Source organism: Symphalangus syndactylus, chromosome 24, assembly GCF_028878055.3.
Source record: "Symphalangus syndactylus isolate Jambi chromosome 24, NHGRI_mSymSyn1-v2.1_pri, whole genome shotgun sequence".
Lineage (NCBI taxonomy): Eukaryota > Metazoa > Chordata > Mammalia > Primates > Hylobatidae > Symphalangus > Symphalangus syndactylus.
The window spans coordinates 55755757-55782228 of record NC_072446.2 but is presented as its reverse complement, the minus strand read 5'-3'; the positions used below and the strand labels follow the sequence as shown (position 1 = coordinate 55782228).

At 43.8% G+C, this 26472-nt stretch overlaps 1 protein-coding gene across 1 annotated transcript in view; it reads left to right on the top strand.

The window, feature by feature from the left end:
• Positions 1–26472, top strand: part of CFAP61 (cilia and flagella associated protein 61) — a 318407-nt gene that overhangs the window by 253588 nt on the left and 38347 nt on the right. Inside the window, exon 25 of the mRNA XM_063634162.1 lies at positions 5867–6072. Coding sequence (XP_063490232.1) covers positions 5867–6072 — 206 coding nt within the window. The remainder of the gene's footprint in view (positions 1–5866; positions 6073–26472) is intronic.

Sequence of the window (26472 nt, the reverse complement as noted above, 5' to 3'; positions counted from 1 at the left end):
AAGTGTTGTCACTAGCAAGTTGGAAGCTGCATTGCCTTTTATGACCCACCCTCAAAAATCACACAGCATCACTTCTCCCACTCTCTCTGTTGGAGCAGTCAGAGCAACCACCGAGATTCAAGGGGTAGGGGATAGAGAATCCATCTCTCAAGGCGGAGAGTGTCAAGGTCCTATTGCAGGGCAGTGTGTGGGATAGTGAGACTGTCATGGCCCTCTTTAGAAAGTACAATCTGTCACCAATGAGGTGGGGCATGAGGTAAATAGGATAAAGCCCAGAGTATTCACAGGCTAAGCACTTTGATCATCACAGATAAATAACTCGAGTCTAATATGCACAAGAGCTAGAACATATTGGACTTGGTTTCAGCCAGAACCAGATTCTTCAAGGACAGTGCATGATTTCCTACATGCGGCATCGTTTATTTATGAGCCACCAACTCTCTCTAAATAAAGTCAGAGGAGGAGCCAAAAGGGGTTTTTAGATAATGAGAGTTTTAATGAGTGCAACTTAAATAGATTCTTTGGCTGGTGCTATGACAGTATGTGAACAGGACCCCTGACTTTAATTAACCATTTTGCCAGGTGGGCCTCCTTTTTAATTAGTACAGAAGATCTAAACAGATTTTTTCTTCCCATTTTATTATCCAAGAAAAAAAAATGTAGGATGGCTCCATGGCAATCTTCTGGGGTTGGAATTAATTTGATTAAGTGAAATTGTTGCCAAAATGGTCAGGCAGTCACCTAAATATAGCCAATTGATCAAGAATGGAGCCCATTGAACAATATTTCACCAGAGAAATTGAATTACTATTCATACACTAGATGTAGCACAGACAAATCTTATCAGACTTTTATAGTGCTCACTAACTGGAATATTTAAGTCGGAAGATACTGTAGTAATTCATGAGCTCTTTGAGAGGTAACCTGACAAAAGGAAGAAAGGGGACCCCAAGTCGTCTACATAATAAACTAATTTACAGATTCCAGTCCACATGCTTTGTTGGCGTATATACCATGGAAGAAAGAAATTTGTCACAACAAATTCTGCCTTGGATACCATCAAATTTAAAATTGTGTGTTCATCATGAGAGCTGAGAACTTGATTTCTTGAACACCAAGTCTGATTAATCCTGTGTCTTCCATTTGGCATGAATTCCAGAGCCATTTTCCAACCTTTGTCAAAATCATAAAGGACCTCAAAAGGATAATTGTATTCAGGGAAAAAAAGAAGAAGAAAAACCATATCAGAATCAGTGACTCCATCAAAATCTTAAATTTAATATCCAAATTTTAAAACAATTTGCTCATATACTTAAAATAGGAGAAGATGCCAGACATACCCTACCAAACCGGAAGGTTGTGAAATAATCATGCTGACCCCAGAATCCCGCACCATGTGGGCAGGGCTGGGAGGTGCCCTGCAACATCACTTAGTGGAGCAGCTTTCTATGAGCAATTGCAGAAAGAGTTCTGGGCTTCACTGGGTTATCCTGTTCTGTCAGCGACTGTGAATAGGAATGGCCTGCACTACAAGGGTAATTTGTGTCTGAGAAACCCCTGTATGAGTGAATTGTATTTAACATGAATACAACATATTTTGATGCACTCTCAGTTCCCAGATGGACCCCTCCAGTGATGCTAATGTGGTGCCAAATGTCCTTCAAATGGACACTGTTCCTTCCAAAGTTAAGCTCAGCCATCAGTGCAACCTCCTCATCACTTTCTGTAGTGTAGCTGCTTCTGGACTCTTAAGCCCTCATTTCTGTAAGGTGCTGTATGCTAGGATTATGTGGACAAAATTTATGGAGGAGGCCAAAATATGATAATGCAGTCTTTACATTTAAAAATAATACCAAAAAATGCAACAAGTCCATAACAAAAAAATCATTAAAAATGATGCTGATGATAGACTCTCAAGGAACAGGATGATATTTAAGGCCACAAAACGCTCAGACTCTCACTGCTCTCAGCCTGTAGCCTGCAGCCTGCAGGGCTCCTCAAGGACTTGGCAAGTCACCACCAACTAAGTGACTGTGACCCTCGTCTTGAGGTGCACAGCCTCGGCCACGTACGTGGAATCCAAGTCAGCCCTCCTAAAGACGAAGAAGTCCTTGTAAGCTGAAGGTGGGGGATTTAGTGAGACTCTTGGCAAAGTCAAGATTTGCTAACCACATGGGTGGATCTCAAGGTGTGCCCCTTTGACACCTGGGATCCCTTTTTTAATCACTTCCAACAATGAAACCTAAAAGGAGGAGGAGGCCTGGGGAAGCCTGGCAGATAAAACTGTGCCAGAGTCTGTAGTGCCTCCTCTCCCAGACGCCAGCCTTGCTGCCGTGGTGCAGGAGCCGCCCCTCCTCAGAACTCACCTGCAGTTTTCCAGCTTTTTCACCAATCATCCCTTACTGTGATGCGGACATGTACCCCTGGGTTCAGAAGCCAAACCTAAAGCTGCTGTTTCCAAACTCAAATGGTCTTTCAAGTCGTGTGTTTAATTTAGAAATACACGTGGCAGTCACATTCTTCACTATCTATATATCTACATATATTTTAATTCTGAAATACTGCTGAATATCCTGGGCCATCAGGTAAAGTTGACACCAGGGGTTATTCTGTGAGGTCATGTGCCCCCACCCCCACCCCATGCAACGGTGTGAGTCATTGCTCAGACTGCGAAGTCGGGACTTGAGGAAACACACGGGAATGAGCAAAGCCCATGGGGGCATCCAGGCCTAGAGGGATGCCTGTGGCAGGAGCTGAGGGCAAGGGATGAGCAGAGGAGACCAGGCCCCTGCAGCCAGAGGCTCAGTCCTGGCTTTTTCCAAACTCTTCTCCAGAGGAGCCCGCCCTTCCATACCAACGCCTGCATGCTTCCTTCCTTCCTTCCTTCCTTCCTTCCTTCCTTCCTTCCTGCCTTCCTGCCTTCCTGCCTTCCTGCCTTCCTGCCTTCCTGCCTTCCCTTCCTCCCTCCCTCCCTACCTCCCTCCCTCCTTCCTTTCTTCTCTCCCTTTCTCTCTCCCTCCCTTCTTTACTTCCTTCCTTCCTCCTTTCCTCCGTCCTTCCCTCCCTCCCTCCCTCCTTCCCTTCTTTCCTTTCTTCCTCCTTCCCTCCCTCCTTCCTTCCCTTCCTTCCTCCCTTCCTTCCTTCCTTCCTTCGTTCCCTTCCTCCTTCCCTCCCTCCTTCCTTCCTTCCCTTCCTTCCTTCCCTCCCTCCATCCTTTCTTCCTCCCTCCCTTCCTTCCTTCCTCCCTTCCTTCCCTTCCTTCCTTCCTTTCCTTCCTTCTTTCCTTTCTTCCTCCCTCCCTTCCTTCCCTCCTTTTCCTTCTTTCTTTTCTTCCTCCCTCCCTTCCTTCCCTCCTTTCCTTCCTTCTTTCCTTTCTTGCTCCCTCCCTCCTTCCTTCCTTCATTCCTTCCTTCCCTTCTTCCTTTCTTTCCTTCCTTCATCCCTTCCTTCCTTCCCTCCCTCCTTCCTTCCTTTCTTCATCTCTCCCTCCTTCCTTCATCCCTTCCCTCCTTCCCTTCCTTCCTTCCCTCCTTCCTTCACTTCCTTACCTTGCTTCCTTCCTTGCTTCCTTCTCTTGCTTCCTTGCTTCCTTCCCTTCCTTCCTTCTTTCCTTTCTTCATCCGTCCCTCCCTCCCTTCTTCCTTCCTTTCCTTCCTTCCTTCCCTCCATCCTTCCTTTCTTCCTCCCTCCCTTCATTCTTTCCTTTCCTTCCTTTTTTCCTTTCTTCCTCCCTCCCTTCCTTCCCTTCCTTCGTTTCCTCTTTTCCTTCCTTCTTTCCTTTCTTCCTCCCTCCCTCCTTCCCTCCTTCATTCCTTCCTTCCTTCCTTTCCTTCATCTCATTCCCTTCTTTCCTTCCTTCATCTCTTCCTTCCCTCCTTTCCTTCATCTCATTCCCTTCTTTCCTTCCTTCATCCCTTCCTTCCTTTCTTCCTTCCTTCCCTCCCTCCTTCCTTCCTTTCTTCACCCCTCCCTCCTTCCTTCATCCCTTCCCTGCTTCCCTTCCTTCCTTCCCTCCTTCCTTCCTTTCCTTCCCTTGCTTCCTTGCTTCCTTCCCTTCCTTCCTTGCTTCCTTCCTTCTTTCCTTTCTTCATCCCTCCTTCCCTCCCTCCCTCCTTCCTGCCTTTCTTCTTTCTTTTCTTTCTTCCTCCCTCCCTCCTTCCTTCCCTTCTTCCTTCCTTCCTTCCTTTCTTTTTCCTCCCTCCCTCCTTCCTTCCTTTCTCCCTCCCTCCCTCCTTCCTTCCTTCTTTTCTCCCTTCCTTCCTTCCTCCCCTCACTCAATTTGTTCATTAAAAAATCTAGGTCCTTGCCATGCCACAGCCTGAGTATTTAAAAATAACTTTTCCTCATTTTAGAAGTAATGATCATTTTTTAAAAATTAGAAACTGCAGATAGTCAAATAACTATAAGGATAAACAATAAAAATGACCCAGTCTCCCAACCACAGAAAGTGACCGTTAACATTTTGTGAAAATGTTGATACAAAACAAATGAAATGATACTGTGCATTTTTGTAAACTACTTCTAAAGCATAAAATGTACTGTGAATATATCTCCCTGTTATGAAATATATTTTAACACTAATTTTTTTGAATACATTGCCCCCCATTGTGGGCGGGCCATTGTTTTTTGGATATCCATCCATTTCTATAAACAAAGGACCATTTCCATCTCCCTTGAAGCACCATCCCCCAACCCCACTTGCTCCTCCCTCACCCCCAAATGCCCAATCTCTCACACACGCACCTGGGGGTGGCCCAGGACTCACCTGTCATGCCTCCTGTATATCTCACCTTGTACCTTTACAGTTGGCTGAGTCCCCCCAGGGCTTTGCCATGTGATACCCCAACACCCACCAGTTGCCCGTATTGATGTAAAAGTTAAACCGTGTGTCCTTTTGTTTAGACAAAATCCCCAGGTGATGTCCAGGACTAAGTAAATGTTTGGGATCCAGGCAGTTCAAATTGCCTTGGATTTCTAAATGCCACATTCAGGTTCAGAAGAGAAGCTTAAATCTATATGCACTCAAAGAACATTTATTGAGCGTTGCTGTGTACTAAAGTCAGAGTCTAAGGCCATAGTGAAGGTTCAGTCATCCCCCACAAAACTCATGTTTGTCCACAGAAGCTTCCCACTGCCTGAGCCAGTGGGGAGCCATCCGCGGCTGAAATAGAGAAAGTCATTTCAGAATGGCATGGAATTGGAGCAGCATCTACCCTTGTCACTTGGGCTCATGTGGCAATTGGAGGTGGTTTCTACAGGGCAGAAAGTCACAAATCCACACTTTTAACAATTTATAAACTAGAAAGCCACCTGCAGAATGTGTATGTGCATCTCCCATAGCCTTGAGCATTCTTCCTGGGAACAGACCTTTTCAAACGACTGACTCTGCCCAATCCCCGCCATCAGTCATGGCCTTTTACTTCTTTCTTTTGTTCAAGTAATCTTTAAAATAACTGAAATTATTTCTGGTCAGTTTTGACTAGGAGGTTTTTCTCAAAACGATGCTGTGAAAGCAAAGAAATTTAACAGTGTTAAGACACCTCAGAGGAGAGAATAAACCCAGTTCCACTTATTAGCTGGGTGTGCAGTATTAAGGAAGGATTGGTTGTAACCTAGCAACTAGTTTAGAAACACAGAACAAGGCAATCACAGTTTTAAATATCCTCGTAGTCACTGAGTCCAAGTATGTGGTTTCTGACACACTGTTACATTCTGCCGAGTTTAGTCAATATCTATTACTGTTATTTGCAAAGAGGGATAAGATATAACCTGTCTGTTATATTTGAAAAATAAATTGCTATGATAAAGTTCCCAAAATCCAGAAATGTTTCTAATGTTGTTTTTCTGGTCCACATCCCTCCTCCAGGGTTTGGAAATAGTAACCGGCAGTGCGAAAAATGGGACTTACTTCCGAATTCATATTAACAAGTATAAAATGGTGGAAACCATCACGTGCCTTTCTAGGGAGCCCTTCCCCGCCTCCAACTACATCCGCTTGTTTGGCCAGCACGAGCAACTCCTCAACAACCTGTGTGCTCGGTACGATGAAAACCTGATCACAGATCTCTATAGGTAAGTTGGACATTGCATTTGACTACAGGGAAATACAAATATATATAATGTCTCATGAGGGACATGTGTTGTGATGCACCCGAGAGCAACACAGGAATCCTGGAGAGAGGCTGAGTGGCAGAGATTTCGTTCTAATGAAGAACACCTGATGCTAATGTGGGCTGGGGAGCAGAGAGTCACAGGATGTGTCCACACATGGCCCCCACGGCCATACCAGGGCCTGGACCCCAGGTGCAACCAAGCCTACTATGGATGGGCTTGGAGGAGATGATATTCGAGTCCCTTTCCACACGGGGCTGCTAAGAGCAGTGGTCAGAAATGTAGGAGGTCAATTTGGGAACAGCATGAGGAAGGGTCTGATCCTGATGGGACTCCACGATCGTGGGACAGGGTGTTTGTGACCCCAGCCTTCCTCCTCATGGCATGTGTTCAGGCAGGCCCAGGGTGGCCATTTGTCCAGCGTTTTGGTAAGGGAATTCCCACACCGACAGGTCGGTTAGACTTGAAACCTTTGTCTTTTCAAACTCTGAAGACACACTTCATCCTATGCATTAGGAAGGTGTAGAATTTCCAAGTGGAAAGCTACTTCTGAATGTAGCTTGCTGCTTAGCAAAGTTAGGAGACTTTCCCTATTCACAAAGCAAGGTGATGCAGAGCCAGCACCAGAGACAGATGTGGAATGAAAACCGTGCAGTTCCAGTGTTCTCAACACCCACAGAAGCAACTGCCAGGATTGCCATCAATCTCTCTTGCCTCTTAAATTTTTTTTTAAATTGTAGAATGCATCATACAAACAAAAAAGTATGTGAAATATGTATGGACACTTAAAAGTACTGGAAATCTATGTGCCCACTGCCTATGTTAAAAAGTAATTCCTTACCTTAGCAGTCAGGAAGTCCCTCTCTGATCACAGCCCTCCCCCATCTTCTTGGAGGTAGCCACTGTCATGAAGTTTGAGTTTGTCATTCTGTTGCCTATAAAGCAAGGATCAGTGAACTTCTTCTATAAGGGGCAGATATAGCCTCAGTTGCAAGTACTCATCCCAGCCCTTGCAGTGAGAAAGAAGCCATAAATGATGTGTAAACAAAAGGACACAGCTGCGTCCCAAGAAAGCTTCATTCACCAAAATGGGCATTGGGCTGGATTTGCCCCCAGTCATAGTTTGTCACCCCTTGTTTTAAAGATGTGTACTCAGACACATGTGATTTCCTAAATAAATCAGGGCCATTACAATCGGACGTGTTGTGAACACTGTGGACGTACTTCATGTGCAGAATCTCTCTAAGATATCCTAGCCCTAGAACCGCTGGGTCACAGGACGTGCATGTCTTCAACTTGACTAGTTGATGCCCATATGTTTCCCAAGTATGGTCACGTGCCACATAAAGATGTTCCAGTCAACAGTGGGTCACACATATAATCGGAGTCCCATAAGATATTAATGAAGCTGAAAAATTTCCATCTCCAAGGGCCACATTCCTGTCACCTAGCACAACACGTGACTCACGTGTTTGTGGTGATGCTGGGTCAACAAACCTACTGTGCTGCCCAGTTGGTATAAAAGTATAGCACACAGTTATGTCCTGTGCAGAACACTTGCTGATGATAATAAATGACCACGTTACTGTCTTATGTATTTACTATACTATACATTTTATCATTATTTCGGAGTGTATGCCTTCTACTTATGAAAAAAAAGTTAACTCTAAAACAGTCTCAGATAGGTCCTTCGGAGGGTATTCAGAAGGCATTATTGTCACAGGAGATGGCAGCTCCATGTGTGTTATTGCCCCTGAAGCCCTTCCAGTGGGACAAGATGCAGAGGTGGAAGACAGTGATATTGATGATCCTGACCCTGCGGGCCTAGGCTAATGTGTGTGTTTGTGCCTTGGTTTTTAACAAAAAGTTTAAACAGTAAAAAATAAAATAAAATAATTTGTAAATAAGAACATAGATAAATATTTGTGTATAGCTATACAATGTGCTTATGGGGTTCTTTTTTTTTTTTTTTTTTTTTTTTTTGAGATAGAGTCTCACTCTGTTGCCCAGGCTGGAGTACAGTGGCGTGATCTCGGCTCACTGAAGGCTCTGCCTCCCGGGTTCAAGCAATTCTCCTACCTTAGCCTCTCAAGTAGGTGGGATTACAGGCATGTGCTACCATGCCCAGCTTATTTTTGTATTTTTAGTAGAGACGGGGTTTCACCATGTTGGCCAGGCTGGTCTCGAATTCCCAACCTCAGGTGATCCACCTGCCTCGGCCTCCCAAAATGCTGGGATTACAGGCGTGAGCCACCATGCCTGGCCTTGTGCTTGTGTTTTAAGCTAAATGTTATTATTACAAAAGAGTCAAAAAGTTGAAACAAAATAAGATTACAAGGTAAAAAGAGTAAGCACAGGTTAACTTATTATTAAAGAATAATAAAGATTGAGAAACATGTTTCTATAAATTTAGTGTAGACTAAATGTACTACTGTTTATAATATCTTCAGTATTGTATGATAATGTCCAAGGCCTTCGCACTCACTCACCACTAGCTCACTAACTGCCCTAGAGCAACTTCCAGTCCTGTAAGCTCCATTCACAGTAAGTACCCTATACAGGTAAACCCTTTTTAAATCTTCTATGCCATATTTTTACTGTACGTTTTCTATGTTTAGATACACAAACACTTACTATGGAGTTACAATTGCCTACAGTATTCAGTATAGAAACCTGTGCAAGTTTGTAACCTAGGAGCAACAGGGGCGTATAGGCCAGGTATGTGGTAGTAGACTAGACCATCTAGGTCTGTGTAAGTGCACTCTAGGATGGTTGCCAACAATGTGTCTCTCAGGACCTATTCCCATCGTTAAGTGACACGTGACTGTCGTATTTATTTAAATTTCCCCCAGCAGTTAATGAGAGAGCTCCTCTTGCTCCACAGACCTGCCAAGCCTTGGTACTGTTAGACTTTTAAATTTGGCCAGTCTAGTGGCATACAAAGGTATCCTCCTAGGGCTTTAATATGTTCTTCCCCACTTAATGATGCAGTTAACTACCTTTTCATTTGTTCATGGGCCATTTGTGGTAGTTTCTGTGAAATGCCAATTCATGATATTTGTCCACGGAGCGGGGGTGTCTTCTCATTATTAATTCACAGAAGTTACTTATAAACAAACTGGATACAAACTTGTGTTTGTCATATATTTTTACCCAACTTTGAGGCTTATCTTTTTACTTTCTTTATGATGTCAACAATATTCTTAATTTAATAGAATGTTTGTCTTCTTCAAGAGGGTCGGTCTTGGGTATTTTTGTCCTTTCGTTCTTCTAATAGTTTTATAAACAACTTGTCAAGATCCACGAAAAACCCCATTGGATTTGATAGGAAATGCATTAAATCTTAGATCAATTAGGCAAGAATTGACATCTTTGATATTGAGTACAATATCATAACATAGTATAGCTCTCTATTTAGGTTTTCTTTAATGTCTTTCAATAAAGGTTTATCATTTTATCCATGAATGGCTTGCACAACTTTTGTTTGATATGATCCAAGATGCTTTATATTACTCTTTCTGTTTTAAATGTCATTTTTCATGAATTGATGCTTGTGTATAGAGATGAACTAATTTTAGTATGGTTCTGTATTCTGAAAGTTTTGAATAATTTACCTGTAGATTTTTAGATTTTCCAAGTAGAAAAATTATATCATCTGCAAATAGTGACAGCTTTGTTTCTTCTTTTCTAACTTTTATAATATTTATTTCTTTTTCTTGCCTTACTGCACTGGCTAAGATTTGTAATAAAAAGATTGGCTGGGTGAGGTGGCTCACGCCTGTAATCCCAGCACTTTGGGAGGCCGAGGCGGGCAGATCACAGAAAATTGGGAGTTCAGGACCAGCCTGGCCAACATGGGGAAACCCCGTCTCTACTAAAAATATGAAAATTAACTGGGCGTGGTGGCTCACACTTGTAATCCCGGCTATTTGAGAGGCTGAGGCATGAGAATCACTTGAACCTGGGAGGTGGAGGTTGCAGTGAGCTGAGATGGCTCCACTGCACTCCAGCCTGGGCGACAGAGTGAGACTGTGTCTCAAAAATAAAAATAAAAATAAAAAGTTAAATAGGGGTAGTGAGGGATGGTGCCCTTGCCCCATTCTTAATCTGAAAGGGAAAGTGTTCAAAATTAAGTGTGTAATAGTTGCCATATGTGTATTTTTATAGATGTCCTTTATCAGATTAAGAAAGTTCCTTTTGATTACTGGTTTTCTAAGCATTCTTATCATGAATGGATTTTTATTTTTATTTTTCAGAAAGAGTACTTAGTCCCTGAAACCTTTTATGTGTAAGGATGTCTTCCTAATGCTTTCAAATATAAACTACGTTTTGATAAGTGTCAAAATTTAAAATCATGAGCTTTCCCTCCTCAAATCTTTGTAGGCTTGACTCCAGTACTTATTTTAAATAATGAAAACCACAAATATTTAAAAAATGAATTCATTTGCTCCTTCACTTATATATAGAATTTTATTGGTCAACCTTACCCAAAATATTTGAGTTGGGGGAGAATCAGTTGTTTGTTACAGAAAGATTTGGTTGGTGGGGAATGATATGCTAAGACTTTCTGGAAAAAAAATGTTTTCACATTTGACCATATTCAAGGCCCTACCTGGCTTGTTTCTCCCTAAATAGAAGGTGATTCTGAAACAGACCTGGTGAGTTTGCGACTACTACAGGGGGTGCCGCTGTTAACCGATGAGAGTAATAATTTCAAAAGTTAAGTTGATTTGTGATGAGTGTTTGGGATGGCAAGACGGGGTGACACTGGCTATCAGGAGGTGCCGATGGACATCTCTCAGAAAGGAGCAGGGACAGGAAGATGGCCGCCAGTCATTTCTAAGTGAGGTCCTGAGAGCACCGCTGTGCCTTGTCAGTTACTCCAGGCGTGTGTTAGTGGGTACATGCAGCTGCGGCCACATTCTTTTCAAGTGCCACGAAATGCTGCCAGGTCCTAGTGCTAATTTTTGCACCAGCACTCCTGCCCTGTCTGTTGTCAGACTGGCTGGCGAGGCTCTTTCCAAGCAGGGTGAATGGTTGAGCTGATTTTGGCCGCGATATGATTACCGATTGTTTTCCTGACCTTGGCAGCATCAGCAACATCCCTTGTTCAGACCAGGCACGTTTCATTTGCGCACTTCCATCCACCACGTCTGGGGCACCTTCCTCAGTGCTCGCTGCTGCCGGGAGGGCTGACAGTTAACCAGCTGCATTGTTGTTCTGCAAGTCAGGCATGACTTCAGTATCAGTTCCTGTCCGCATTCAGAGAAATCCTTTGGATCCTTCCTCTCCACTTCCCCCTATCTATTCTCACTCCATCGAGGGCCAAAACAGCGCAGGCACTAGCTGTGCCGATGGGAACAGTGGCAGCCCTGCAGGTCAGATGTTGCTGTGGTAGCCGAGGCCTCCCAGGCAGACCCTGGCTGCCTGCGAGGGGCTCACTTGGAACCATATGGGGACACGAGGTGGCGGCCGAGCCGTCAGCCGCCATGATGCACTGGCAGACACCTGTCACGGGACCACAGTAAGCGAAGGGTCTGCGGCCCAGGCTGGCTTGGATTCCACCTATATTTTATTCTCTGTTTTTACCTCTGAGTGCCAGTACAAACCATTGGCACTGAAGAGAGAGACAGAACTAATCCACCATTGGTGACTCTGTGTGTGTGTGTGTGTGTGTGTGAGAGAGAGAGATTGAGAATTTGATCAATGGATTGATTTACTACTTTGGAAAAAGAATAGAGCCAATTTTATATCATTTGTTGCTTTCTGAACCAACCAGCATTTAAAGTCACACAAATATGTTACTAAAAATCTTCCTTTTCCCAATCTTCCCATTAAAAGCATTTATGCCCCCACAGGCCTCACTCATGCACATCGCACTCACACATGTGCACACACTCATGCACATTCACACGGCACTCATCATGTACACTCATACACCCAGTCACACGCTCACACACACTTGCACCCGCCTCTCCAAAACCTCACAGTGCCCCCGCCTGCCAAGTCCCTTGGCAGTATTTAGAATGGCAGCACCTTCTGCCCTGCTGAAAATGCTACTCCCTTCAGGACACCGGGCGCAAAAGGAACTTCAGTGAGGGTGTGGAGAAGTGGGGAAATGGGAGCTGTGGGTGGAGAGGAGAGGGGAGGCTGAGGCGGCTTCCTGAGATGCTGCCTGTCAGGTACTTGAATACCCCTGTCCCGTGTCTTCTCGGCTTTCTTGACTCCACTTCATCATCTTTTACCCCCACTTATCAATGACCCTGCAAAAGAGAGGTCTCGCCTACAGAATCTCTCCCTTCTTCACCTTAATTAGCAGTCTGTGCATCCTTTATCCTCGTGGTGTAAATAGGTCTTGCCCTAGCTTCTTTGTATGAGCCCATCAGATACTCATAAACCTTGATTAAACCTCTTTTCACATCTTAACATGCTCAGCTCTCAAAGACTGCCCTCAGACAGCCCGGCCCTCGTGCCCGCACCACCACCACCTCCACACTTCCCCACACACTCCGGTGGCCTACATTTAGTGGCTAAGTGTTGCTGTGCACAATGTTCTAAATGGGATTTGAGCAGCCCTTTGAAAGGCTGCCATTACCTTTTTGAACTGTGAGGCTCCAGAAGTTCTTCCCTCAGGAAAGCCACCTTGTGTTATCTGTCTTTGGAGCTGCAAAGCAGGATGCTGCCAGCCCATGTGGCCCCCTAATTTATTGATTTGACTCCAGTTGGAATCATTTACTCATGACTTTAAAATGTTTTTCTGCACCTCTGTAGTCAGCAGCCGTTTGCTGTGTTCAGTGGTAAATTGCATACTACATTCCAGGTGCCTGTTTTTCCAATTTATCCAAATCTTCTTGAACGATGACTGCCCACTCCAGCTTCTCAATTTTTCAGTCCATACCTAAAAGGTGGTGGATGGTAATTCTCCCAATATCCGCCTCATCCCTCACATGCTTCCCTGAGGCCATGTGCCAGGCCACTGACCTGCTCTCTGTAGACTCTGTAAGGGTTCTTGCTCATCTGTTTCACTTCAGATCATGCCAGTTCTGTGTGACCAGCCTCGCAAAGAATCCTTTCCCAAATGATTTGCTAAAAATCAAAATCCATTCTCTTCCTTTTGCTTCCCACTCATTCAATTGCAGGCTATTTCTCTGCCCTCATAAAAGGCAATCGAGGTCAGTTTGCTCACATACTCTGGGGATTCCTCATTGATCATGCCTTGGCCTTCTTGCTCCAACAGGCAGATCCTTACCTAGAGATGTTTCTGCTACTATTCCACAGGCCAGAGGCCAAACTCAAATTTTTGAACCTTACTTGTTCCCAAGATGGTCAACCTTAGATCTGGAAGCGTAGACCAAGGAGGAGGCCAAAGTCCACTGGACACAACATGTGTCTGTTCTTATTGGCGATCCTATTCTGATGAAAACTAGGGGTCTTTTTTAGCATATGTCACCTCCCACTTCTTTCCACTACGGCATTTGTGTGGAAATAACCTTTCCTGGGTTAAAAGGTGAGAGCATGTTTGAACTGCCCTGAAATTATAGCCAGCACATGTCCCTTTTCAGATATTAATGCCAGAGATGACAGTGTGGAAGAAAAACAGACTCACCCATTTGCATAGTCCAAAGTGAATGTTCAGAGAAATGAACACATGGCGTTCTGCATGAAGTACGAACTTTGAAACATTTACCTCATTTACCATGAAAATATCACTTGGCATATCATGTTAGGACTTATTAGAAAGGCTCGGATTGAGACTTTTTATGGTTTTGAGGTATCAGGAGTGTATAAATTCTGATTTCAAGTGCCTCAGTCTCACTAGTGTTAGTAAGAATCTTTGCCTGAAGGATAGTGCCCATGAGTAAATGAGAGAAACATGAGTATCCCCCCCTAACAGCCAAGATTTTGTTTTATGTTTAAGGCTTTTATTAATGAGAATGTAAGAAATGAGGGAGGAAATTGAGCCCCGGTTAACATCAATCTGAAGTTGGGGTGAGGGTGGGAGCCCGTGTCTATTAACAGGTAACTCTCCACCAGGATTCCCCACCCCACTTAGTCAACGTGCACTCCCACAGTCCTTACGTCGCCCTTTCCAGGCAGGCAGAGGAAGGCGCTGGCATTCTCCCTGGCTATACAAGAAAACTAGTGCTTTCATTATTTGAAAGGAAATGTGTATATTTAAATCACATATTAATACTCAGGGGAGACAATTTCAGCACAGGGATGGCCCTGCATCCCAGAAGACCGTGCTGAAATGTGAACCGTACATGAAACAAATCATATAGTGTGAGACACAATTTGCACACATCTATTGACCCATATCTGCAATATTACGAAAAAAAACTGAACTCTTCACCAAGCTTTATAAAAACAAAGAAATGCCTTATGGCGAGCCCACCACTGCCACCTCTCGGTTTTCCATAGTCCCCGCCCTTGTCTTCTTAGCTGCCACCCCGACCACCCTCTTTGTCCTGTGCCCCTGTGCACACTTGGTATATATCCTAAGAGAATTTAGTTTGAAAATCCTACAATCTGTAAAAGCAAATCATCACTTCCCCTGCCTTAACATGGAAAGGACACTAGACCAAGACCAACAGAGGGGTCAAATTCCTGCGTTCTCGCTTATCAGCTTTGTGAACTTGAACAAGCCATTTAAACTCATTGAGCATCAATTTCCTCACCCATAAAATGGAGATGTAATCCATGATAAATCTTCCCACATCATGGGATAAAACATACGTTGATGGAAAGTAAAGTACAAGTGCAAAAAGTTTTTTAAAAGTATGTAAAGTACTATACAAGGGCCCAGCTTTGTAATGACTTTAGCTCGCGTGTTCATGTTCGCTACACGTCAATATTATCCTTTATGGAGAGACAGAAACACTTCCAGCCTTCTCTGCAGTATTCCCTCCCCCTCCCAAATTAATACAAATTTAAGAAAATGCAGTGCTTCTTTTAATAATTTAAATGAGCAGATGTTTTAAAATTGCATTCGTGTATGTGCTTGCTATATCTTATTTTTAAAATTGTCTATATGGGACTACATATGATATTGAATATGCTTGTTTTCAGAGTCATGCTCTAAGAAAAATGTTTAGTTAGAGAGAGGTCATTATCAATAATTAAATAAGTGAGAAATCTGGTGCTTTACTTAGAATAAATGTACTAAGATGAGAGTCGATAATGTACCTCCCAGGGCACTTTATAGCAAAGGGGTGGATCAGATGCTTCCATATAAGCTTCACTTAAAGATGATTTCATTTCCAACCACTGGGCACCCAAAGCAGCCAAATACGTTCTTAATATCATTTAAAATGTAAAATTATGAGCTGTTTGAGTTGTAAAGTGTGTCTAGAATCTAATGTCATATAGTTTTAAAAGTTGCTTTGGAACATTGTTTCATGCATTGTCAATAATCACTAATACTTTAGACCTGCACTGTCCACTATGAGAGTCAACTGCGCCACGTGACAAGTGGCGACCATATCAGACAGCGGAGAACAGAGCATTTCCATTATTGTGGAAAGCTGTGTTGGACAGTGCTGCTGTAGGCCAGTTGCATCCATGGAATTTGGAGTGGGCGTGTTGGATGTAGCATCTATGAACAATTGTTCCCTAAAATGCTAATTGTCAGCCCCATTTGGATCCAACTTTCTGACCTGCCGATGTAGCTAACAGATGCGTGCTCAGTGAAGGCCCAGTGGAGACAGAGGAAGTGATTTCTCTCTGTGCCTGTTTTTGTGGGGTCAATTAGAAAACATTCTCTCCAGATCATTTGCCAAAGGTGGGGAAGGGGGCTGGTGTGGGAGAAGGGGCGGAGCAGGTAAGCTTTCTGGGGCACTTGGTCACTCTGCAGGCCTTGCAAGGGACACTCGGCCTTGCTGGGTGAGATAAAAATTCTGTCTTGCCCTATCCTTATACTTGTTTCAAGCTCAGCTGGCCAACCTCAGGCAGCCTGGCACTTACCTGCCAGAGTTATCAAGACAACCTTGATTACTAACATACTGTCTTGTTGTCAGAGCCCAAGTCTTGATTTGGGGTTTAGGAATGCTGACTGGTATGTTCAGAACTGACTTCTGTCCCTCTGCACATCTTCGTAAAATCGCTGTTCTTTTCAAACTTGTACAGCAGGAGTTAAGTCCTTTATAGATTTTCTTCCTCCATTTCATTACATATCCATCTGGCAGCATGTGGTTGAAGGTTATTATTTATGAGTTTAAAATAATAGCTGATGAGCCATGGTCATCTTTAAGGCTACTAAGCTGCTTTAATATAAATACCTCTTTGCTGAACTCCAAGAAACAATGGAGTTGTTTTACAGTTGTTGGAACTGTGAAAATAAATGCATTTCAGAAATCATGTTCTCAGTCTACTGAGCCATGAGAAGGAACTGGCCTGCCTGCCTTAATTTTTTATGGCAAACTAACAATTGCAAAGAGACGCTTTGAAGCCACCTGGGCAGTAGGGAGTCACAGGTGCAGCATTCTCCTTCTTTCCCTCCTACACCTGAGTCTTTGTAGGTTTCTTTTTGAGGGTTATTTAATTAAGCACATTTGTTTAATTTTTAAAAATTTCCACTACAAAAGCAATATGTGTTTATTGCAGAAAATGCAGAAAAATATTTCAAACGCCAAGTAGAATATAAAATCTATACCTAATCCCACTACCCAGAACCTATTTTAGATTATTTCACTATGAGATGAAAAGAATTGAAGGGGAACTGCTATTTCCTCCTAGAAATAAGACCTGCAGCAAGCTTACAGACAGCACAGCTGTCCTTCCTGGGAACCCAGGTGCCAGGCAGACCCTAACTGCAGCCCCGCACACTTGTCTCGTACAGGTGAGGCAAGGGAGAACCAGAGTGGCCGGGCTTGCCACGTGCCACAACCAAGATAGTGGCACCAATAGGACCAGAACCAGACTTTCCTTACTTTCTGTCAAGTTTCCTTCATACAGGGCAAATAGGAGTAGGCTTTCCATCATGCAATGACCATTCTTTAGAAAAAGCGGTTCTTGTGTTTGACTCATCATTTACCTATTGTAAGAAGATTGGCAAAAAAAAAAAAAAAAATTATATTTGGGACAGGAGAATAATTTTGCTTCTCTGATAAAATACCTCGGAAGATGCCCAGGATAATTCATGTGTGGAGGAAGAAAATATTAGAACTTCTGTTTATAATTTTATCTTTAAAAAACACAGAAATCATGTTTTATTAGTATTCAGAGCACACACATGGGTGCCCTCTTGGGTCAGATGGAAGACAGCTGTGCATTCTACACGGCCTCAACACACCATAATGGGACAGTGTCACAGCTTGGAGGGGTCAACCTTATTAATTAACTTTGTTTTTGTTTTTGTTTTTTGAGATGGAGTCTCGCTCTGTCACCCAGGCTGGAGCACAATGACACAATCTCAGCTCACTGCAACCTCCACCTCCCTGGTTCAAGCGATTCTCCTGCCTCAGTCTCCTGAGTAGCTGGGATTGCAGGCATGCACTACCACGCCCTGCTAATTTTTGTATTTTTAGTAGAGATGGGATTTCACCATGTTGCCCAGACTGGTCTCAAACTCCTGACCTCAGGTGATCCACCTGCCTCGGCCTCCCAGAGTGCTGGAACTACTGGCATGAGCCACCACAGCCAGCCCTTATTAGTTAACTTTGGAACCTACTGCAGCTTTTGTGTATCTGGTTCTGGTTTTAACTAAACTAAACCTCCAAAAAATTGACATGAGCATTTAACGGATTATTCAAAAGAAACTACAGATTTCAAAGCCTGGCAAAGCAGGCACACATGAACCAGGAAAGGTCAGGACCAGATCATCGCCTCTTCCTCAGCCACACTGTAAGTACCGTGGTTCGTCTCTCAGCTAGGGTTCCACTGCAGACAGCAGAATCCTCTCTAGCTAGTTTAAACAGAAAGTAATGTACTGCCAGTTATGGGTGCTTTATACAATTCCTTGAATGGGCTGGAGGAGCAGGCTTTAGACTGCCTTCCACGAAAAATTCAGAAAATGGCCCTGTAGGCCTAGCCAATCTCTGCCACAGTGAGGAATTTGTGGAACTGAGAAACTGCCACAAAAGTTGCCAGCTCCATGACCAATCCTCTCTGGCAAAATCCACACCGGCAAAATGGGTACACTAAGCCCTGATTTCTGCCCCCATGGGATTGTGACAGCTGACACCAAATACTGCCACAGCCAGGCTTGCCAGCAAAAGCAAGAAATGCAGTGGAAGCACCTCCTCAGGGTGTTCCACGGAGTGCAGGAGAGTCTCCTCCTCAGGGCGTTTTATACAGTGGAGGCAGAATCTCCACTTCATGGCGTTCATGTCCGTCGTCCAAGTCCTGCACAGGGCTGTCTCTTCGGATGAAACTCAGTCCCATGTAGAACCTACACTGGACGTGAGTCTGGAAATTGTAGTCTTTCCCTTCCCAGTCTGTGATATTTTGGCTAAATCATGCTACACAGTATCTTGAGTGTGGCTGGCTGAAACAGTCTACAGTATCTCTCATAGCTAACTAATCAACCTTGACCAGAAGTCAGCCCCCACCAAATGCACAACTATCAAGAAGACTCTGGAGTTTGTATTTATATCTACTACCAGTGAGGGCGATGGTTCTAATAATACACAGGTCCACAAAACTCTCATCCAAAATCCTAGGAGCAGACGTTGTGGAATTCAATAATTTTTTTCAAATTTTGGGGGGAACCAGACTTACCCTCCCACATGAAACAACTAAATAGCTGCCAAGATGTAAGAAACAAATTTTTAAAAAAGATGTTAGACATCAGGCAATGAAGGATCGTGATCTTTGAGAGATGGGAAGCAAAGAAGGTGAACCCTGTGGTTGATCCAGCTGACAGCCTTGAGAGAGTTCCCAGGCCACAGCAAAGGGAAGCGGAGCCCACGCAGAGTCCTGAGTGGAGGAGACGGAGCTGAGAGTCTGGGGAGACCAAGGCAGGTGGAGTTGTCAGGACAGAGGGAGAGGGAGCCGAGGGTCCGGGGAGACCAAGGCAGGTAGAGTTGTCAGGACAGAGGGAGAGGGAGCCGAGGGTCCGGGGAGACCAAGGCAGGTAGAGTTGTCAGGACAGAGGGAGAGGGAGCTGAGGGTCCAGGGAGACCAAGGCAGGTAGAGTTGTCAGTACTGGAGAGAAGAAGGTTGCACAGAGAGGGAAGGTTGGAGACGTGCAGAAGCCTCCCCTGGGAGTATTCAGTTGAGTACTGATTAGTCCATGTGGGTGAGGAAACTGCCCAAGACAGGGGAAAGAACCACTCAAAAGGATTAGAAAAAGCATGACAGCATCTAATGCTCACACAAGGCTGGGAACGCTGCCTGTTCCCACCAGCCAGACTTGAGAACTTTAAGATTAATGAGGCAATGGGTAGGGTACACAAAAGGGACTCATCTCAGTAGCAGGGAATAATTAGTCCTAAACCAAACATTACTGCAGTCCCACTTAATAAATCTTGAAAGCAAGACATGAATGTATCAAATGCTTTCCAAGTAACTTATCTACATCTGAAAACAAGTTTAAGAATGTTTATAGGAATACTGAAAATTTCCACACCTAACAAAATGATACAATTTCTGACACTTAATCAAAAAATTACTGGGAAGGCAAAGAAACAAGAAAATATAACCCAAAATGAGGAGAAAAATCAATCAACAAAACCAACCCAGAACTGATGCAGATGTTAGAATTAGCAGACAAGTATGTTGAAATTATGTATTCAACATATTATAACTGCATTCCATGTGATTAAAAAGTTAAGATGTGGAAAACATATAAAAGATCCAAATCAAACTATTAGAGATGAAAACTACAATGTCTGAGATGAGAACTACACTGGATGGGCTTAGTTGCAGATTAGACCTTGCTGGGAAAAGGGTAAGTGAACTTGAAGACATAACAATTGAAACTGCCCAAAATAAAACACACAGAGGAAAAAGAATATAAAACCATGAACAGGGTATCAGTGAGGAATGGGACAACTTCAAGTGGCCTAAAGAAATAACGACTAAAATTTTTCCAAATTTGATGAAAACTCAAATCTGAGAAGCTCAATGAATCTCAAGCATAAAAAAAAAAACATGAAGAAAACTACACCAAGGCATATCATAATCAAACTACTCAAAATCCATGATAAAGAGAAGGTCTTAAAAGCAACAAGAGACACGGGCACATTCTTTACAGAGGAATAAGATGAAAATGACAACAGATTTCTCATCAGAAGCAATGCAAGCCAGAAAACAGTGGAGCAACATTGTTAAAGTACCATTTTTTTTCAAATTTTAGAATGCATTGATTATATAACAGTTCTGGACTAATAATACATGGCACACCCCCCGTATTACATACACCATCCTACCCATGCCAACCAACATTTCTTGAGTTATTCTGTATCTCATTATTTAACTATTTAACTTCTCTATTGCCTTACTGTCTTCCAACTGATAGCCTTTCTTATAGCCCCAATGCTGTGGACTGAATTATGTCCTCTCACCAAATGTATATGTTGAAGCCCTAACCCCTTATGTGACTGTATCTGGACACACTGTCTTTAGGAGGTAATTAAGATTTAATGAGATCATAAGGATGGGACTCTTAGGAGAGGAAGAGACAGATGTCACTCTCTCTCTGTCTCTGATTCTCTCTCTCTCTCTGTCTATCTGTCTCTCTGTCACGTGAGGACACAGCAGGAAGGTGGCCATCTACAAACTAGAAAGAGAGTCCTCACCAGAACCTAACCATGTTATCACCTTGATCTTGGACTTTCAGCCTCCAGAACAGTGAGAAATACATTTCTGTTGTTTAAGCCACCCAATCTATAGCATTTTGTTATGTCAGCCTGAGCAGGCTAAGAGATTCACACCCCAAGTTTGTTGCTTCTTTGTATCCCCACAATTCAGTAGGCTGCGATGCAGGCAAACAGAGGGCGTTTTGCTCTTTCCAACAGCAGATGGTCGTTCTGTCCAAGGCCCATGGTACCCACTGGACACTTCTGTGTAGCAATGATGGGAATGGCATCCATGTCAGAACGTGGATCCAGTCCCTGGTTCTAACATTATACCAGCCTTAAGTTCATTCTCTAGGCATAAAGGTAGTGTCCTCATTCTCACCAAACCTAGTAACATAAGTGAAAAGGAGAGCACCCTGTGGGTGTCTTAGTCTGTTTTGTGTTGCTATAGCAGAATACCTGAGACTGGTAATTTGTAAAGACAAGAGGTTTATTTAGCTTACAGTTCTGCAAGCTGGGGAGTTCAACAGCGGCATAACCCTGGCTTCTGGTGAGAGCTTCTCTGCTACATCATAACATGGTGGGGAAGCTCAAAGGGGAAATGGAGACCTGTAAAGACAGCGCCAAGAGGCACTCTGGCTTTAAAACAAACTTCTCCTGAGGGAACAAATCCATTCCCATGAGAACCAATTCAGTTTCTCCACAGCAAGTACTCACTCACTACCATGAGAATGGCACCAGCTATTCATGAGGCATCTGCCCCCACTACCCAAACACTTCCCACTGGGCCCCACCTCCTAACACTGCCACATTAGGGATCAAATTTCAACATGAGGGCGAGTGCGGTGGCTCGTGCCTGTAATTTCAGCACTTTGGGAGACTGAGGGGGGGAGGATCACTTGAGCCCAGGCATTCAAGAGGAGCCTGGGCAACATAGTGAGACCCTATCTCTTAAAAAAAAAATTAGCAGGGTGTCTTGGCGCATGCATGTACTCCTAGCTACTTGAGTGGCTGAGGTGAGAGGATCACTCGAACGTGGGAGGCAGAGGCTGCATTGAGCCAAGATTGCACCACTGCACTCCCCAGCCTGGGTGACAGAGTGAGACCCCATCTCAAAAAAAAAAAAAATTCAACATAAACCATAGCAGTGGGGGTCCTTCAGACCTTGCTGAGTGATGTTTTCTTATACAAGCCTTTTTTTTTTTTTTTTTTTTTTTTTTTTTAGACAGAGTCTCACTGTGTCACCCAGGCTGGAGTGCAGTGGCATGATCTTGGCTCATTGCAACCTCCGCTTCCCGGGTTCAAGCAATTCTCCTGCCTCAGCCTCCAGAGTAGCTGGGATTATAGGCTCGAGCCAGCATGCCCAGCTAATTTTTGTATTTTTAGTAGAGATGGGGTTTCACCATGTTGGTCAGGCTGGTCTCGAACTCCTGACCTCAAGTGCTCTGCCTGCCTCCTCCCAAAGTGCTGGGATTACAGGCATGAGCCACTGTGCCCGGCCTCTTATGCAAGTCTCTTAATTCCTCTAAGCCTTGTTTCCCTTATCTGTAAAAGGGGCCTTATAATTATTCCCCAGGGTGTCTTTGAAAACTAAAGGAGATGCTATACAGGAAGCTTTCAGATCAGAGTCACCCCTGGAGGGACTGTTCCACAGTTGCTGGGCTGCACAGCTCCTCTCTCTGCCCTGGGATTGCACTGCTGCAGGCCCCAAACGTCTTCAACCTGGCTCTGTGCGTGCTGCTTAGCAGTGTCCCCAGCGCGGACCCAGACAGCTGTGCACAGTGACAGATGGCAGAGCCCTAGCATGGCCTCAGCCATTTTCACTTCTCTTTTAAAGATGCTTTTTGTCACCCTCTTCGCAAACCTTAAATTGTGTTTTGTGACTTATTATTCACTCTATCTAGTAATTTGGGGAGAAGAGGGCACCAAATGCCACCAACGATGCCCCTGCAGCTGCTAATAGGAGCCACTCTTTGGGTCCCACGGTACCCTCTTGGCCCCAGTGGCTCTGACAGCTGCTGGGGCACTGTCTGCCAGGCCAGGATACGTGCTGAAGGCTCTGAGGGCAGAATAGAGCCCAGCACAGTCATGCTGGGATCCCAGAGTTTCACAGCATTAATAATCTATAGTTCAATCATTAGGAGCAAATCCAAGTGAAATAGGAAAACGTACACCACGCTGGAGGCCGTGAGGCTGCTAGGAGAAAGGTTTATCTGCTCCTTGACAGGCTTAATGATTAGTTCCCAGCCACTAGCAGCCCCAGCTGACAAACGGCGCCTGCAAGCTGTATGCTTTCTGCATGTGATAATTGACCAATGCTAGAACTCATTCAGGATATTCATATGGACTGGCTACCAGGGATCTGCTGGGCTTTTCAGGCCCCCGACTCAAACCCTCTCTCGTACCAGGAAGGACATCCCTTCTTGGGTCAATCGTTGCCCTCAGGACAGATCTGCAAGTGGATCTTATGCACGGTGCCTCCAAGGCTGCTGGAGTCCTGGGGAGGATTTGACACATGAACGAATGTGACCCCACTCTCTTTTTCCAATTATGTGCTGGACTGAAGTGCCAACTTAGGCCTGTATTGCAACAGCTCAATCTGCAGCATGATAAGTAGGAAGAGATCTGAAGCAGAGAAGCATTTTTAATTTCAGAGTTTTTTAAAAAATCATTCATTTCAAGAAGTTATTGGATAAAGCATTTTTAAAAGGTTTTATTTATATTCTTCTTGGTCATAAGCGTTAGTCAGGAACCTTGTCTGCAAGCGACAGAAGCCCAGCTGAAACCAGCGAACACTGGGAGGAGAATTTCGTGTCTCCCACAGCTAAACCGAGGAGTGCAGGGCTGGCACCGGAGGCAGGATTTGAAACGCCGTTGGCCCTTTGTCCCTGCTTCCTTCTCTGGGATTGGCCTCCCCTGACTGTGGAAATCATGGGGAGTCCCAGGCTTATGCATCTTACAGCTTGCTATTTAGAGGATAGAGCACCCTCTCTTGCCTAGTGCCACCTTGAAAAGTTCCTGGGGAAGGACTCCAAACAGTCAGGCTCCCATGATCTGTCTGCCCACTTAGACCATCAGCATGGCCATGTCCCAGCCCTGAGACCAGGGGGCAAGGCTGCTTGGGGGTCAGGAGGGATCCTGGGCAAACAAAAAGCTTTCCTTAAACATCAGTTACTTACTGGATGTATTCACAGACTTTCAGCCTCGTCGGGTTCCCTGAGTGATTCTGGCTCCTCCTTCCACTTCCAGACTTGGATAAAATCCTCCACCACAGGTCATAAGATCTAGCTCCCAAGAGGCCACATGATGCAGTGCAGAAATGCAGGGTGTAATTCTCTGTGGATAGGAAGGAGCCAGAGAAGACCAAGCCCTTTTCTCCGCCTCCCATTGGCTGTCCCAAGACCTGAATTCTCTATACTCCTGTCCTAAGTTATCCCTCATGGGTGAGTGAGTTCCCCTAGCATGAAGCAGTGGCCTGCCCATAATACATAGTTCTGCATTGCTCCCCATCTTCCAGGAATAATGAGAAGCTCCTAAAAGCTTCCAGTGAGTAAAGCAGGTCACTTAAAAAGGAACTAGAATCAAACTGGTATCAGATTTTTGAATCAGAACGTAGGAGATAATGAGGCAATGTCTTCAAAACTCTGAAAGGAAATAATTCCAAACAATAATTCTATTACTGATATGGTTTGGATTTGTGTCCCCACCCAAATCTCATGTTGAATTGCAATCCCCATTGTTGGAAGAGGGGCCTGGTGGGAGGTGATTGGATCGTGGGATCAGATTGTCCCCTTGCCCTTCTCATAATAGTGAGTGAGTTCTCATGAGATGTGGTTGTTTAAAAGTGTGTAGCACCTCCCCTGCTTCTGTCTTCCTCCTGCTCTGGCCATGTAAGACATGCCTGCTTCCCTTCCACCATGATTGAAAGTTTCCGGAGGCCTCCCTAGACATACTTCCTGTCCAGCCTGTGCAACTGTGAGCCAGTTGAACCTCTTTTCTTTATAGATTACCCAGTTTCAGGTCTTTCTTTATAACAGTGCAAGAATGAACTAATACAATTACCATCCATCAAGCAAGAACCAATGAGATAGGACTATTAGTGCTCATAAATGAAGGAGAAATGGTATGACTAGAATATCTTCATTTTCCAGAACCCCTAGGGAATCATGGACATGGGTATGGAGCATCAGTGGCTGCTCACACAGAAAAGGAGACAGCCAGACCGCATACACTCCTTGGTGGGAAAACACACCACCGGTTAAAAACAAGCCAAATTGAACTTGAGTCTGACCAGGACTGTGGACTGTTGATCTACCACCAATATGTGGGAAACAGAGAGGATAGGGGAACGTGTAAAACATGTCAAACACAGAGCTGCAGTGTATTAAATTCAGAGTGGGAAACTATGTGACAAACAGCCTGATTCCCTCAACAAATAAATGGCAAGAAATAAAACTTGCAATGGAGGGGGGCCTATGAATTGGAATCGATTTTAAAAACATATCAACCTATTTGGATCCTGATTCAGATAAGCTGTAAAACAAAAATCTATGCCATTTATGAGGTGACTAGAAATTTGAAACCTGGAGAGTTAATGATGATAAGAAATTACAATTAACTTTTTTAGCAGTAAAGATGGTATTTCAGATATATATATATATTTAAAAATAGAAGCATTATCTTTTAGAGATACATACTGAAGTGTCTGGAGACTTGCTTCAAAATAACCCACGAGGGAGAATGGTAGAAGGAACTAGAGATGATCCAAGACTGCCTGCCCTTGAGCTGATAACTGTCTTAATTGGGTAATGGATGATGGGAGCTCATTATAGGTATATTTCTAACTTAAACATACTTTAAAATTCTCATAATAAGGAGTTGTTTTTGAGAAACAACCAAAGTTATAAACTAAGAAGGAGTAAGGCAGGGGCTGTGGCACTGAGGGGCAATGTAGAGAAGTCCCAGCTGCCAAGAGGACAGCCAGGTGGACCAGAAAGGAGAGGAGGGAGGGGTCCTGGACACAATTAATTACTTGGATTATTTGATATGTTTACGTGGAAAATAATTTTGAAGGGTGCTTTATAGAGCTGCTGGAACATTTTGAAAAAAATTGTACTAGATACATTAAAAACTAAGAAAAATAGGGCAGTTATTAATTCTAAGAAAAGTTAAAAGTTATGCAAGAAAGTCCTGTGATTAACATTTGCATTGTTAAAATAATGTAATCACAGAATTCAAATTTAACCAAAAAACTGTGATACAAACGATTTGGGAAATTGGGAGAGAGAGAAGTGAGGGTTTGTGTTTAAAAAGATAAAACTTCATTTATCATAACAAGGTGTCAATAGTTATGCCTAAAGTTAATAACTGAGAAGGGTCTGGTGATTCTCTTCAAAATAACCAGGAGGGAGAAGAGTAAGAGCAGCTAGCAATGACACAACATGGGCCATGAGTCGTTAACTGTTGAAACTGGGTGATGGGTGATGGTAGCTTATATAAGTAATCATATTTATATCAACAGTCATTGAAAAAGTATCTGATAATCTCTGAATTACTTAACACTCCGGTTGCAAGAAACAGAAATCAACCAAAGCTATAGATTTAAGGTAAAAAGGAGAATCCA